Below are 17,858 nucleotides of genomic sequence, written 5' to 3' on the forward strand. Positions count from 1 at the left end.
TGTCTCATTACGAGCTTGACTATACAGCCAGTTGACAAGAGAGGGAACGTTATATTCAAAATCTCAGTTCTTTCTATTATATGAAAACATAATGCCCTTTATTTTCATTGTTGTAATATCCATTTGGAGTTTGGAGGCTTATTCAACCAGAACCAGTATTTCCAGAGTTCACTTTTTGTCTGACAAAACTATCACAATTTTGGTTTCAACTTTATATTGTCTTGATGAAAAGAAATAAACAGCTCTCAAAACCAATTTCCTGAAATATAATACAGGCTTACTCGCACAACACTGAACTCTGCTGTGCCTCCAAAACCATATCTCAATTAAAAAGACACAAGCATATCATTGATAATTACAGATAACAAAATCTCAATTAAACTTTAACTAATTGCACATTTCTACATAAACCACAGCTAAGATGTTTTAACTAGCACAACCTTTATGCATTGCCAAAAACATATGATTTGAATAATGTTCCTGATACAATTCAATGTACATTTTTGTCAATATCACCCACTCCTATTTCAGACATAGCCATTTCCCATAGAAATAGACCGATATATTGATATTTGGACTTTTTAGTGTATCAGCTATTGGCTTTAAATCGCCAGCACAGGACTATATTTACTTTTGGTTAGTCTGTTGCCTTAAAAACACATAGGGCTTTATATTAACACTTTAGTACTAGCACTTTGTGCTACATTTCAAATGTATGAAAAGTGCTATACAAATAAAGTTTGATTGATTGACTGATTGATAATACTAAGACATAGCTGCACAAAACATGACTAAACCTCTCTCTTAAAGGTTTATGGGTAAAAATGGCTCTGGGTGAGTTTGTAGTAAATTAAAATTAAATAATTTGGGGAAAAATAATCAAAATTGCACCAAGATATCAGCCCAAAAATATCGAGAGAGCTTATCGGCCATCGGTTTCTCGGGATTCAAAAATGTTGGTATCTGCATCGGCGATGAAAATACCCATATCATCTCTATCTCTATGTCTCACTGTGTGGCGGGTTGGCAGAGTGGGTGCAGTTAAATGAAGACATTGTCCTGAGCTCGGGCCAGGTGATGGGGCACTGCGGACCACACAGACTCCAGTATTCAGGGGGAAATTGAGATGCCACGGACGACTGCTGTGTCCTGTAGGGGCTATAACTGCTGCTGTGGACACATGCTGAATCCATCAACAGGGAATCATATGCCTGCCTCAAATCTTACTCAAATAATGTCCCCAAACTAGATATGCATTTTTCCATGGCCCATATCGATTGTTTAGAATCCAGAGGAATCAGTGGCTGATGAGCTTTGCCATTTTTTTTAATATATATGTAGGGCTGATTTAAGTGATTTTTCCCAAATGATCTAATTAAAATTTTGTACAAACTGTCAGCTGTTACACCAATCTATCTCTACTATAGACTTTGTTTTTTTTAAAAGAACTGTGTAATGATATTTCCTACATCTTGTGGTTATTTTTGTGCAATATAAGACACACATTGTGCCTTTTTAAGTAATTAACTTGCATAGATTATTATTTAACCTTTTGTTCCCTGAAACCAATATATTTCTTAAAAATATTTTAGCAATAGAAATGAGACTATTGACTTCCTGTTAAAAAATGCAAACTTCATTTGTTTCTACTGTAGAAAAATGGCTATTATAAGATGGAAAGTGGCAGGTATAGAGGAACTTTTCTGAGCACTTAATCGCCGATACAGGACAATTAAAATTAAAAGTACTCCAGTATGCATGAGTCAACCTGATAATGAGGGAACACAGTTATAGCATGGTTAAAAGCTCAGAAAAGCTGAATTTGCATATTGCCTCATTTAAACAAATTGGACTGCAAAAACACATATCAACCCTCCCTAGTTCAGAAAATTTCAGTTCTAGTTCAAGGTTATTATCTGTTGTGTTTGTATTTGTAGTATGATTCTGGTCTATTTAAAAACACTTTAAATCTTTGCTCTTTCACAAACACTCCAACCCACATGGGACCGGGTCTGGCATGGAGTCAGGACTTGTTGTTTACTCTGTGCTTCCTGTGTGTCTGGGCCCCTCTTGCCCCCTTACATCACCCCACTGGCGCACGATGGGGACAGAATTTGGTGAAGGGGCGATGGGGTCCAGGGTGGGGGTGCAAGCTAGCGATGAGGTAGTTCATTAGCCTCTGTCACATTGTGAAAGAGACCTATCCTTTTCAACTAGTCCCTTTTTGTCAGCTTTATGTAGCATTGTGTCTTTGCGACCATTAAAGGTCCTATATTATGCAAACTTGAATATTGTGAGCTTTAAGCTATGTTGGAATGTTGTTTCCTCCTGAAAAATATACATGGAGTTGTGTTTTGTATCATGTTTGTGTAATCCTTTATTATTAGGTTAACTACATCTCCAAAGCTCAAAATACTTTGTTCCGCCTTTTGATGAAGCAGTAGTTTTCACGTTAACAGCTACCTTTTACCTTTAGTTCATTAGAGATTGGGATTCCATGGCTGAAATTATCCAAATGATTCTAGTGAAGGTAGTGAAGTTTAAAAGCACAGTGGGGCACTTCCTGTATTACCACAAGGTGGAACAAAGTATTTTTAGTTTGAGAGAAAGACACAATGTCAGGTATGTTTTTAAAGAGGAAACAAATAACAGATCAGAAAAAGCTTAATATAGACTCTTCAAGTGTGCTAGAGTTCGGCAGCCACATCTCTTTTTCTACATTTCCAGTGAATACAAAGGTTTTTACTTGGGAGTCATAAATATTCCATGCCTTGCCCTATATTTTTACTCTGCTTGCTACACTGGCTCGACAAGTGCAGATGTTGCATTCAAAACAAATGGCTGTAATCATACTGACTACTCGTTTTAGGGCCTCCTTCAGTCTGGCTCTTTATTTGCCTCTCTAGCTACGTGTCTGCAGCAGAAGTATCTCACCCGCGGTTGTTAATATGTAAACAAAGCCTGAAGAATGTGCTGGCCGCCTGTCATTCTTTGCAGATTGTGTCACAGTGAATCATGTGCTGAGTTGGACAAGACTCAATAATTCACACAAGTCTGCGAGGTTCATGATCAGGTGGAAAAACATCTGTGTTATGTGCAACTTATCCTCTTTCATCTCAGCTGTATGGTATTCAAAACAGCATTGCATTATTTTTGGCACCATGTTCTGGCTTATCAGCCATCCTATATGTGTACAATGTTGACAATGATAGCACCGATCCAGCTTTTTCAAGTCTGATATCGATACGTTGACTTTAAGTATCTGCTGATAGCCAATGCAAGTGTAGGAATTAAATTATTTATAATTATTTCCTTAAGACACAGTTAACTTATTAGTGATCCACTTGTGTTATTCAACTGTTATTTATCCTTCACATAACTACAGACCAGCTTCATATGAGAAAATGTTCAAACATTATGAGACTTTGAGGGCCTAAATCAGCCAGTAAAATCTTATGTCCAATTAAAGGCCCAATCACAATGTCGGCTGAACCAGAATTATGGAACCAATACCCATTCTAGCCAATTTTTGAGTATTGGCACAGATATTTGACACCAGTATTGGTATCTGTGCATCCCTAGTCGGTGTGTTGACTAGTTTCTTCAAACTTGCATTGCTGTTCCAGGGCAGCATTATAGAAAATGCACATAGCTCTAATATTGATAATTGATAATAATAATGATTGAGCCCTTCCTATTGGTCAGGCTCTGTTATACTCTGAGCAAGTGACAGTTCAGAGTAAAGTTTGAACTCTCAGAAGCAGTAGATAGCTTCAGTTACATCTTACTGACATAGTAGATGCGAACTGCTTAAATTGTGATACAAATCAAAATTGAGGTATCAGCTTTAGAAAATTGTAATACCATTTTTTATTTGGCATATTACCTACCCCTTCCAGAAAAAACAGTACAGCAGACCCATTTAAAGCTTTTCTGATACTTTTGTTGACGCATAATTTCTACTAAGCCCTTTTTCTTGTCTATTTAGCAGCTGTTGACCCAGTTTTAAGCCTCTACTTTATGTCATACTCCTCTAAAATAGCAAACGAAAACAGTTTGGTTGGCCATATTTCTGTCTGACCCAACCTGCCTTTGACTGTGAAATCTCTGACCCGCTGTTTCTCCTGCTGTCCTTTCCTCCCCTACTGTGCTCATCCACGCAGCCTCATCTGAAGGACTGCCGCTGCCCATACCTTTGGAGTTGCCTTTCGTGTGTCTTCATTCCTTTGTTAACATTAAACTCGGAGCTCCAGGGATGGAGAAACACCTGGAGCTTGAGGCCCCATGGACACACAGGAAGAGACCAGCTGAACAGTGGTGACGCCATGTTAAACCAATCATCACATTGGGATGCCATGGATTCCTGAAGCTCCCATGATGACCCACTTTTAAACAGTGTCTCAGCTGTACACCATATGCAAGCAGCTTCAACTTAAAATAATATGCATGTATATTATTGCAATATTAGCTGACAAAATATTCACATAACAAGAAATCTAATACCACACACTATTAGGGTTTTCCATTTTTTTTTAAATAATGACAATATTTTGTGACTTAAAGGTACATCTTTTCTGGTGTAGTGTGTCAAATGCTTTTCTTCATGGAGATGTTATGACTTTGTTTGGAATATTTCACAAATTCACAGCATGGCATTAAAACTTGTAGACCAAACTAGACCAAGTTACAGGTCAGATCTGTGGAGATGCAACCCCGCACACAGTCAGAATGCCTGTTTTTGTTTTTTGTATTTTTAAGCTATAAAACATCCTGAAATTGAATAAATGTAAGGTAGTGCAGTTTAATGTCATACTGTGGAAAATTCCAGGCAGATCAATGCCATATCCATAGAAACAAGCAGGTGATGGGCCCTCCACCAGAAAAATGAAATGTACCTTTGAAGGCTTAAATAGCTTTTTACCATGCAATATTGTTGTCCCTTCATCAAATACATCCTGGAGTTGTTTTCCTTCACACCTGTTGCTTCATTCACGCTTTCATTAATCCAAAGTCTACTTAGGACTGAAAAATGCTCCATTCACATTTTGCCCAGATTGTTGCATCACAGGTAAAAATCTGGATTTCACCTACGCAGTTTTTAAGCCTATAAACTGTACTATATTAGCACAGCATTCATTGTGGCCTAAGGATGTTGTTTGTTTTCTTTCCCATTTTTCAATTTACTCTGTATTTCTGGTCTTATTTTGTTCTAGATTTAGGCTTAGTTGTTCTTAGTGTACTTTTAGACAGGGCCAAGTTGAGATATGCAGGCTGTTATAACTCCCCTTTTCCAGTAATACCTCTATGTCAAAGTGATTTTCCATGTCCCGGCACAGTGCAGACTCCAGCAAAGCTCAGTAAGTTGGGGTCCATCGATTGCCCATTTGAATAAAGCAGATGTGATGTCAGAACAGGGAGGCAGACTAATGGCTTTTGGCTACAGGAATCTGAGGGTTCGGCTCCAGTGTGATGCTGCATTGTAAATATGCAGGAAGAAGCAGTCATGTGATTATGATGTCAGCCAATGCGAGAGGGCTCCATTAGTTCAGATGATAAACCTTTTACAACACTTTCAGGAACCTACAGTGAAGCAACAATGCTAATTCATGATTTTATGTTTTAGTTACATTTGCAATCATTATAACACCGTACACCAATTAATCAGTTTTAAAATAGATTGGAATACACACATGTACAATAAATACCTTGGACTAAAGCCAAAACCAGCTCTGGCCAGAATCCAACTTCTCTCAGGCTTTCCAGTCATTGCTGTGTCTCAACAGTAGAAGCTGGAGATATGCTGAAAAGTTGATAGTACTGCAATTGTTGTTATAGAGATAAATAAAAAAGAGAATATAAAACAAAATAATAATAATACATCAGACTTATGTAGCACCTTTTGGGACACTCAAAGACGATTTACAAACAATAGTAATTTTAAGTTTTTATACATTTTCATGGAGATAATCAAAGAAATTATCAAGATATTAATTTAGTGTTTGCAGTTTGTTTTTTGTACATGCAACAAAAGCTTGAAATACTGCTAAAAATAAAGTATTAATTTACTTAAAATCGCCCACCAATACCCACCAGTGACAACGCGCATTAATATCAGTCATTAAATTTTCCATTGACATTGACCTTGCATGTTCTCTCAGTAGTCTGTTGGCCCAGTCTCCTCTCTTCATCAATCAGCCCTTGTTCCAGCCCCCCACAGCGCTGCAGTCTCCCTCTCCCCGTGCGCTCCTCCTGCCCCCAGAGAGCTTCAGGTTCCATTGGTATTCACTGTCACTGCCACCTACATACTACGCGAAACTCCATTCTTGTCCCCTCCATCATCGACTGCATACATCTCTGTGGTTCTCTGCTCGGACCCCCTCAGTCACGGCAGGCTCCGGTTCCCAGGTGGATAAAAGTGTCACATAATATGAAGTGACTGTAACACATAATAGCTGTCTGTCAAAAGGTAAACTGTAAAATCACCTTCTCACTGTGGCTCATTTGCCCTCAGGGAGCAGAGGGGAATTCGCCAAGTAATGAATGTAGACAGAAGAGTTGAGTGACATTTAACCTGTGAATGAACGCCTGCAGTGACATACTAATATGAGTGGCGTAGAGTTCAGTTAATGAAACTTAATTTTACAGTGAAAAACACAGATTTGACATGTGCTGCTATTAATGAGTGGCCTCTTTACATAGTGAATTTAGACTTGTTAGATCATGTCTGTCTGGATGAATGTTAAGATTGTTCTCAGACCTTTTCTTCTAAATAAAATAAAAATACAGTACATTTAACTGAGCTTTTGTAGACCAAGAAAAGCACAAGTCTATAATCAAAGGGCCGCGCGATATAGTAAAAACAATTTTCACAATCTTAATTTTGTCATGCAATACTGATGTCCAGAACAATACAGACTTTTAGTAATTTTCATACTTCCTTTGAGGTAAACAACCTTAAATTCAGCAGTAATAGCATTCGGTGTCTTAAATACTGTACTGCTTTTGTTGACGGTCACTCAGAGTAGACATCGATTTGTTTACAATCCAGAACAACCGATAGCCGATAAGTTCTGCAGATATTTTTGGTCTGATATGTAGGACCAATTTTGATTATTTTACCCGTATTATGTAATTTAAATTTACTACAACCTTTGAGTGAGTGGTTTAGTAATGTTTTGTGCAGTTATCTCTTTGTATTAAAGTGTTAAAATAAAGCTTTGTGTATTTTTTAGGCAGCAGATTGACCAAAACAAAATATCGGCCTATGCTGGAGATTTAAAAAGATCAAATATTACAACCAATATACTGGCCAACCTATCTCTAACTGAAAGTAATGCTAAAGTGGACTAATGTAAAGCTGCAACATCGATGATAACTCCGGAGTGGTTTCTCATCGTCGATTTGTTCCAGTAACAGCAGTCTGGCTTCAGTTGATCTCACCGCTGTCTCTCCTTCCATCTCTCTGTGGCTGTCATTGCAGAGTGCTGGCAGCTTTCCCGTTGCCATGCATGAACCACAACAATGGCCCCTTCTCTGTCGGAGTCCATCGCTGCCCGAGGAATGCCTGTTTAATAGTGCAATGCTTTGACAGTGCAAGCACAAAGTCTTGCCTACAAAACATACTTCATAGACTTCCACTTTTTTTTAGCTTAAAAGTTCTACATTACACAAAATTATGTTAAAATGTTGTTAACTTCATCAAAAACATACCTGGAGTTGTCTTTTGTTTCACAACTGTTTGAGCAATCTTGCATTATTATTCTATTTACATCTCCTAAGTTCAAAATTGTCTGCTCCACCTTGCGATGTCGTGTAGTAGTTGTTTTCAAGTTTACAGCTGCCTTTTACCCTTTGTTCAGAAGAGACTGGCAATTCCAGGGCTGACATTATCCAAAAGATTCAAGTAAAGGTGTATGGAGTTTAAAAACACAGTGGAGCACTTCCTGTATTACAACATGGAATCACAACATGGAATAGGAAACAACATTTGAACACAGATCAGAAAATAGGTTAAGATGGACCCTTTAACGCAGCACAAGGCCACCACATGTTACTGATGACAAAAGTTTTGTCTGACCCACTTTGACAGCTATTCTTAGAGATCTTTGTCTGCAGGTTTTATTTATTAGACTTGAGCCGAGAGAACCGCTTGGGAAAAGACTATAGCCTGGATCTATGGTGTTGTTTATGACTTCGGGAGCCTGGCATACAGTTACACACTCCATGGATAGCTATAATCAGTGGTCTTTGAAGTGTCACTAGATTGGTCTCGCTTTCCTTCAGTGGTCCTCTGTGTAGGCTTTTCAATAGGACAATGTCTGTGGAGTAAATCTTCCATGCAGCTACTCTGTTGCTGTGATGGCTCCCTACAGCTCATGTTGTTTTTAGCCAAAAGCCCTGGTAATTTACAGCATGTAGGCCCACGTTTTTATATCTTCACACTTAAAGATACATTGTGTAACTTTTCTGCTTTTTTTCTTTGAGCTATAAAACCACCTGTAATTTAATAAATGTTAGGCAGAGCTTTTTTGTGACAGACCCCCCAACCAAAAAGTTACACAGTGCACCTTTTAAAGCAAGAGAAATTTCGGTTCTAAATGGTTCCACAAGGGAATGGAGAAGAAAGGACTAAGCTAAATGAACCACCCACAAGTTTCTTTGTCCGTCCGTCAAAGTCTGAATACAGATAGATTCTGACATGGAGCTGCTTACCAGAAGGCCAGTTATTCTTTTTACTTTACTCCATGTCTCAAAATACAAATGTGCAAATGTGGCAGGGGATGCAATGTTTCTTCCAAATGATCTCTGGCTACTTTATGCGATTTGATTGATGATTTTGCATTTTGTTCATACTGTCTAGAAAATCATAATGAATTGAGTGCTGTGGTGTGCCAGGAGGTCTGCATCTGCTGGGACTGTCGATAACTCGGTCTAACAGTAGCCAACTGGTAACAGGCATGCATTTACAGGTGGATTTAACTGTAGCCTATATGTTCATTTATGCTTATTTTACAAGGAAAATAGGTTTAACAGGATTCATCTTTGGCAAATTTTGCAGTATCAGTGGGACAGTTGTAAAATCGTAGAAACCTTTTTTCTGTCATAATGCCTTAACCTTGACAAGCCATAATTCTTGTCATTGAAAGTGTTTCTTCATGTTGTCTTCATCAAGAGATCGGTCAGTATATTTTGTTCATGGCAGATGCTGTTTTCAATTGCTTTGAATCCAGAGCAACCGATGTCCATCAAGCTCTGCCGATGTTTTTGGGCCAATATTTATGAATGATTTTGATTTTTTTCACCAAATAATGTATAATTATTTTCACTTACAACAAACACACTGTCCCTTTTTTACTACAAATCTTCAAGAGGGCTACATGATCCCATTTTGAGCAGTTATTTATTTATATCAAGGAGTTCAAATGAAGCTTTGAGTGAACTCTTTAGGCAACAGATCAGTCAAAACAAAATATGAGCTTGTTCTGGTGATTTAAGGCTCATAACTGATATGATAAAAAATGAAAAATTTAGCTTCCATCTCTAGCTTCATCCAAAAGGAAAACTCATTTATGGTTGACTGGTTTCGGTTAATTATTGCTGCTCTCAGGCAAATTATGTAATCCTGTATTAGATTATTACAGCAAAATCAATAGGAAACTGTGTCTCAACCGTCCCACCCATCTTCCAAACTTAGTCTGGAGGAAGCTGACGTTGTATCTCTCTTCACTGACACATCACAGGAATGACACCAGACTGGTTGAGTGTTACCTCCGTGCTTTGCCACTTTGTTTCCAGTTTCTTACTCAGTACTTCTCTGTTTGCTCCCCGTACCAGCTCCCGTCCAAGCCCTGACCGTGGACCAGACCAGACCGGACCCTGAAGGGGAAAGCAGCCCCCCCACCACAGAAAACACCCCCAGGATGGAGACCCCAACTATGAAAGACCCCAGACTGGAGACACCTACCAAAGCAGATGTCATCTCCCAGTCTCCTCGGTCTCCTTCATCACCTGCGTCAAGATCTAAAAAAGGTAAGAGGTTTTGCAATATCTGGAATGCTTAAAGGAAAATCCACTAATGGAATCTGAAATGGAAGGAATGGTCTGGTAATGGTAGCTCTCCTGAGGCAACATGATGCTTGTGTATTGGAATAATAGTGAGTGCATGCTTTCAGAAGTGAGGCTAAATCCAATCAGTGTACAGTATTAGAACGTTAACTGCAATTTGAGAACCACATGGCAGTTGGCTTCAAGGTTTAAAGATAATTTGATATGTAATAAAATATGGTAAAGTAGTATAATAAGGCCTGTCACGATAAATACTATATTGATTTATCATTCAATATATGAAAGCTGGAAGAATCTTTTTTGAGTTTCAGTATTTGTCGTGGGAAATATTTTGTTATTTTTCTGTACTAGAATAATACAATTTGAGCTAAAGAGGGTTGAATAAATCACTTCTATCATTCATTCACGCATCTATCTAGCATTTATTCATCACTGTTTTTTCTATTGCTCAAAAAGTGTAAACCTCTCCACAGATCAGACCTGTAATGTAGCCTTTAGTTGTCTCCCTTGAGATAAAGAGGTTTAATCTCTGCTGTGGAACATTCTAGGCAAAGCAGTAACATGTCCATGGAGACAAGCGGGTGACAGATCATCCACCAAAAAAGTTGCACAATGCACCATTAAAAAAAATAAAATGTTATTGTGACAGTAGTAGTATGGCCTACTACTAGCCCTGTTATTATGTTTGTCCACAGTCAGACCCAATTATCTAACAATGGTATAACTAGCACATTTACCTAGGGAATTTCCTAAAATGCTTTTGACCTTGTATTGCCAGTATAACTCATGATTTCTCAATTTCATATTCAAAACTCAGCCAGTAAATCCTCACTTCAACATTGTGTTTTATGTACTTCAGTTGTCCAGGTACGTTCATATACCATGATTATATATCTTGTGACTTCAAGTCTGTTCAAATGTTGTAATATAGTCTTGCCTCTAAAATACTATTACCACCTGTCTTTGTCCTTTTAAAGGTCCTACATTACACAAAAATGGACTCCTGTGAGCTTTAAGCCATGTTATAATGCTGTTACCTCGTCAAGCACATACCCAGAGTTGTGCTTTTGTCATACATGAGTAACCCTTTATTATCAATCTGTCTACATCTCCAGCTGAAAATGCTGTTTTCCACAATGTGATGTCATGTAGTGGTAGTTTTAAAGTCAACAGCTACCTTTTACCTTTAGATCATTGCAGTTTCAGGGCTGAAATCACCCAAATGATTCTAGTCAAAGTGTATGAAGTTTTAAAACACAGTAGAGCATTTCCTGTGACATCACAAGGTGGAACAAAATGTTTTCTGTTCAAGAGATTAATTCCAGGCCGAATTATAGTTCTGCATTGACTCAACGCACACTGCCAACGTCACCTTGTCGCCATCGTTTTTTATTTATGGATTTGCTTCAAGGTCTGTGCACTGTGAAGTAATTCATCGCCACAACTGTAGAAGGCCAGGATTTAAAAATGGCGTTCGTGTATATGAAATGAAGTGGGAAAGCAGAGTACTGACTGGAAATGTACAGCCCTTATTGTCTGCATCGCTTTCTCTTGCTGTCAGCGTCGGTTCGACGCATAGTTACAACGTTTCTGAGGTGCACACCAGTCAACACAGATACCCTTCCCAAAGAGCACCACTGAGTTTGATCTACTGTGTATTATCCTCTGGAGGTCCAGGAAGCGCTTCTTCTGAAACATTTTTTACAGATACTCTTCAAGTTCAAGGTGACGCAGACTCTCTACGTCGTGACGCAGACGAGTTGATACATAACCATAAATTGGGCTTCAGCCTAAATATGCAGGGTTTGTGTCTTAAACATGTGTGAATAAAACAAAACAAAACAACAAAGTATGTTTCTGAGGAGATAAGATGCAATATTATAGCAGATCAGAAACTAGTGTAATATGGGCCCTTTAAGTTCTCTCACGTTAGGGTCATAATACAGGCGTTTTGTACGCCCAAGAGAGTCCTGATGAATAAAAGAGCACTTAAAGAGCTAGATCAATAATTAAGATGGCACTGCTGGAAAGGAGGAAAAGACTATCTGCTTTTGGCAATATTTCCCCCACATATTGCCAAGAATCAAGGACTTGGTGCAAAATAGTTTCACTATTGGAAAAGTTCACTGTTCACTGCGAGTAGCTGGCTCACAGCTACATCAAAACACAAACACATTGGGCATGCTAGATTAAAGGTGCACTATGTAACTTCTAAAGTGGATTGTCTGCTATTTGTTTTTCTCCAGGGAGATGTTATTTCTTTGCCTTGGAAGATTCCATACTAAATGTTGTTCAGCTTGGCTGAATTTGTTCAGTTGCATATGTTTTATAGCTCAAAAATACCTTAAAAAAAATTCATACCATGTGCAGGCTTGCTTCTCCATAGATCTGACCTTAACCTGTCTCCATTGTGATTATCAAGTTTATTCCAATACTGTGAAATAATCAGGGTAAAATAGTAATGTCTCCAGGGAGATGAGCAGGTTGTTGACCCTCCACCAGAAAAGATACACAGTGTACCTTTTAAGAAGAGACATGAACAAAAGTTATATATATTTTAATTTCACATAACCAATCACATGGACAAAATATTTACATTATTCTAAAATATTTCTTTGCTGAGAACAAAGTTGTAAGGACAGGGGATGCTCTCGGTGAGTTATCCATTTTCATGTAATAATAATATTAATATTAATAATATTAATATTAATATTAATAATAATAATAATAATAATAATAATAATAATAATAATAATAATAATAATAATAATAATAATCATTTTATTTATATAGCACTTTTCAGGACACTCAAAGACACTTTACAGAACCAATATTAGAACAGTGAAACATTAAAAGCTATTCTGAATAGTGTTATGTTAACTTGTCTATGAAGCACTGTGAGGCAGCTGCTATTATAATTTTGGGCTATACAAAACAACTTGAGCATGAAAATACCAAAACATACCATTAACCATAAATAATACAGGATTTGTCATGATATTCTTCATGCAGACATTTAAAATCACATCTAAAAATACTCTATGTGCTATAAATATTAAATACAGGTTACTCTCTGGCAGACTAAAAGACAGAGCTTCTCTATCTATTATTCATACATACTTTAAATAGACGTGTTTGAGCACAGTAAGACTGGCCATACTGATATTGATATTGACATGATAATCCACTTTATATTATATACTGTATATACTTATGCCAGTGTAGGTCTCTCCTTTTAACAACATGAGTTCAAGAATGTAGAAGATTCATGTCAGTTGTAGTTTCAGTGTTTACATGCATTCCTCTAACTCTGGGGTGCCTATCTGTCTACTCCTCTGAGGTCTAAAAAGGGAACACATTATGAGAGCAAAAAAAGGATTAAAAAAGAGAGAGAAATATGTGGATATATGTATGGAAGAACATCATATTCTAGTTTATTTCTGACAGTCAACCATGCACCACAACCAGATGGTGGAGCAAAATGAGAGCCACATGCTGCAGGTTTGAAGAAAACTCACAGGGTGCTTTTTGGACATAAACAGTGCAAATACTGTTTGTTTCCTGTCATTGTTGTATGGCATGCCCTGTGCAGCCCCTTTTGTGGAAGTTGAAAGCCACCTCTGCACTGGCTTAGACTAAATAATTATGCAATCACAGACATGATCTGAGATCATTGTCAAATGTGAAGTCAATACTGAACAAATGAGACAATGCAAGAATAAGAAATTGTTTCAGCAGCTGCAAAAACAAAAATACGTTTAGATTTTCATGGTTTTGTTTATTATTACATTTTTAAGCAAATAATATTACACTGTGATAAGATGTAATGTGGTGGTCAGTTATATTTCTTTGTATTGATTTGTTTGAAAATAAATACAAGTTCTGTCTAACTTTGTTTTTTGTTTGAAATGAATGACGTCTGTTCTCTTCCATGTTTTTTCAGACATCATGAAGTCAGAGGAGAGGCAGAAGCTTGCCAAGGAGAGAAGAGATGAGAAGGCCAAATATTTGGGTAAGCAGTGGAAGAAAAATGGCTTGAGCGCTCCCCCTGCTGTTAGGGTGTAGTTTCACATGCATATGGCTCTCAGATGGCCTGCACAGACTATGAAAGATACATTTGCAGTACAGACTGTTTAACAATAATGTCAATAATGGTGTTTGTGGAATGATGCCTTAGCTCACAATCTTTAACCCTTGTATGTGAGTGTCACTAAAAGATCACATGAAGATGGCGTTGCACGAATCCTTATTGTTACAAAGCACAAGGCTGGTTCACTCTGTTATGGCTAAAACACTTGGTTTGCTGCTTTGCATGATTGACAGCTGCTTTTGTCTTTTCTCTCACTCCTTCCCTCCACAGAAGAGCTTGGCAAGTTACAAGGTAAGAAACAGACCTCAGTGCATGTGGTGTTGGTGATGGTCAAGGGCCTTTTCAAACATTCTCAATGGTTTTAACTTATGTTATATACAATTCTCTAGCTTGCAAGTTTTTTCTATGATCCAGATAACATGCTCTTTATGTTATTTCAAAAGACACTTTTTAGGGCTCTTATTGGTTCAGTTGTTTAGTGCATATTATAACAATAAAAGGCCCATATTACTCTATTTTCTGATCTATGTTATAATGCTATTTCCTCATCACAAACATGGAGTTTGTTTTGTTTAATTCACACGTTTAACACACAAACCTGCATATTTAGGTAGTGTTCTTCTCTCAAACACAAAACACTCTGTTTCGTGTGTTAATCCACTGTGCTTTTATACTCCATATACCTTCATTAGAGTCATTTGGATAATTTCAGTCCTGGAATTGCCAGTTGTCACTGAACTAATGGTAAAAGGTAGCTGTCAACATAAAAATGACCACTACATGACATCATAATGTGGAACAGAGCATTTTGAGCTTTGGAGGTATAGACAGACTAATAATAAAGGATTACCCAAACATGTGTGAATGAAACAAAACACAACTCCAAGTATGCCTTTGATGAGGTAACAATATTCTAACATGGCTAAAAATTCTGTACATTTTGCTTAATATGGGACTTTTAACATTTTGTTACACAATTCCTACAGTTTCCACTTTGACCATATATTGCTTTAATACATAATACCACAATCAATGGAGAAGCATTTTTGTATGGATTAACCACTTATCCCAAGATTATGAGTATAAAAATAATACAATAGGCAATGCTTTATAAATAGACTTGTCAGCACTGCCCTGAGCATGACCTAGCTTTTACTTCAGATGTCAGTACACTTAAGGTTTCTGTAGATGACATGTTTGGACCACAAGGGACCACAAAGCCAAGAGAACTATAATCTGAAAATCGACTGACATGCAATTTTATCACAACAGAAATCTACTAATCTACTAAATCTCCACTAGCAAATTCTTTTCTAATCTATAGTTTAAAGGGCTTATATTACGCTATTTTCTGATCTATGTTATAATGTTGATTGTTCATCAAAAACATACCCGGAGTTGTGTTTTGTTTCATTCACACATGTTAACACACAAATCCTGCATCTTTAGGCTGAGCTCTTCTCTTCAACAGAAAACACTCCACCTTGTGATGTCATGTGGTAATACAGGTAATAAAGTTTTTAAACACCACACAACTTCACTATAATCATTTGGATAATTTCAGTCCTACAATTGCCGATCTCTACTGAACAAAAAGTAAAAGGTAGCAGCTAACTTGAAAACCACTACCTCATGACACCACAAGTTGGAACACAGCATTTCGAGCTCTGCAGATGTTGACACACTAATAATAAAGGATGTGTGAATGAAACAAAACACAACTCCAGGTATGTTTTTGATGAGGTAACAGCATTCTATCATTATTAAAAGCAAAATTTTGCATAATATAAAACCTTTAATATGAATAAATCTTACATTATATATACATTATACAATACAAATGAGTGATATAACTGCTATAGTGTGTGATCAGAGTAAGATTTTTTGCACACTTGATCCAGCGAAATAATTTTAATTGGGTTAGCCAGATGGTCTGGGGTCGATCTAATACTCTCTTAGACTTTGATGTAAGATAAAAGCCTTCTTAATCTCATGTTTATAAAATCAGCTTGAAAGAGCCAGGAAGGCATGGATTATTAACCTTTAGTATGGGCATTACTAGTTTAGTTTTACTAGTGGCATGAGAAGAAAATCTGTATCCCACCAGAGTTATGGTAGATTTACTGCAAGTGAAGCATTTGAATTGGCATATGAAGAAAAGCTGAAGTACTATGAATACTTTATGGACCAGTGCTGGAAATGCCCTCTGCCAATGACTATAAAACATGGTTAGGTTTACTGCCTGTAGTACATTAAAGGTCCTATAATATGCAAAACTGACTATTGAAAGCTTTTAGCCATAATATGGTTATAATGTTGTTATCTCATCAAAAACAAACCCAGAGTTGTGTTTTGTTTCATTCACACATGTTCGAGTAATCCTGAATTATTTGTCTGTCTATATTTCGAAAGTTAAAAATGCTCTGGTCCACCTTGTGATGTCGTGAAGTGGTAGTTTTCAAGTTACCAACTACCTTTTACGTTTTGTTCAGTAAATACTACCAATTCTAGGGCTGAAATTATCCAAATGATTCTAGTGAAGGTGTATGGAGTTTTAAAAATCCAGTGAAGCACTTTCTGTATTACCACATGACGTAAGGTGGAACAGTTTTCTGTTTGAGAGAAGTGCACAGTCTAAATATGCAGGGTCTGTGTGTTTAACATGCTCGAATGATACAAAACCGAACTCCAGGTATGTTTTGATGAGGACTCAATAATGTAATATGTTATTGTGTAATTGTGTAATATGGGCCCTTTAACAGTCACAGTGGTGGGGCTAGTTTCAAACGAGACAATAATGCATGATTATCATATTATTTACTACTGTATATAAAGAAGTCACAAATAAAATTAGTAAATTATAATGGATTAGTATCTGAATTAAAATTAAATCTAGATTATCAAGGAAATCCCTCACAATCCTTTTAATCGTTGCATTGTACCTCTTGTATATATGTAGTAGAGAGGTAATCTTGTACTGATATCAGCACCAATACTGAAAAATTTACTATTAATATTGGCTTCCAAACATCAGTTCATCTGATATTCTGGATGGACATGTATATGGATGTTATAAGAATATTTACTAGTCATAGCTGGCTCAGAAAATCTCATAATATTATTTCTTTTCTACACAAGAGATAAATAACAGCTACATAACACATTTGGATCTGTGAAACATTCAGACAAAACAATAACAACTGCATGGAGAAAAGCATTTGACGGACCCACCACCATGAAAATTACACAATGCACCAAACAAACAAACTTGAAACTTGAAGCTTTGTTACTGAAACAATAAAGATGATTCTCTTAAAGGGCCACGGTGCAGGGATGAACTGGGGTATGCCGCTCTCTGCAGTTCCTATTATCTTTGCCGCATGGTGTTGGCAGGCGGCTCTTTGGTATAACTCAGCTTTTGGTCTCCCCCCTAAATAAAACCGAGGTGAACTATGAGCCTCAATAAATCTGTAGCCCAGCGTCTGCAGCAGCCTGTCACCACCAACTGAGACCGATCGCTTTTGTTGTAGCAAGGGCTTTAGAATACAAATGCCGCTCCCTCTACAGACCAATTTTTCATGGAGGTTTAATGTGCTTTAGAAAATATGAGTCGGTACAGGGAGGCAGCTGCAGAGGGTACCTTTATGTCCAGGCTTGTACTCAAGGCTCAACTAAAAACTTTAACTTAAAGGTCCTATATTAC

At 37.3% G+C, this 17,858-nt stretch overlaps 1 protein-coding gene across 1 annotated transcript in view; it reads left to right on the plus strand.

Annotated features, from left to right (window-relative positions):
* Positions 1-17,858, plus strand: part of map7d1a (MAP7 domain containing 1a) — a 45,996-nt gene that overhangs the window by 7,963 nt on the left and 20,175 nt on the right. The window contains 3 exon segments of the mRNA XM_020940335.2: positions 9,835-10,029; positions 14,009-14,077; positions 14,426-14,446. Coding sequence (XP_020795994.1) covers positions 9,835-10,029; positions 14,009-14,077; positions 14,426-14,446 — 285 coding nt within the window.

Source organism: Boleophthalmus pectinirostris, unplaced genomic scaffold, assembly GCF_026225935.1.
Source record: "Boleophthalmus pectinirostris isolate CB_2022bp ecotype Guang Dong unplaced genomic scaffold, ASM2622593v1 HiC_scaffold_6, whole genome shotgun sequence".
NCBI lineage: Eukaryota > Metazoa > Chordata > Actinopteri > Gobiiformes > Gobiidae > Boleophthalmus > Boleophthalmus pectinirostris.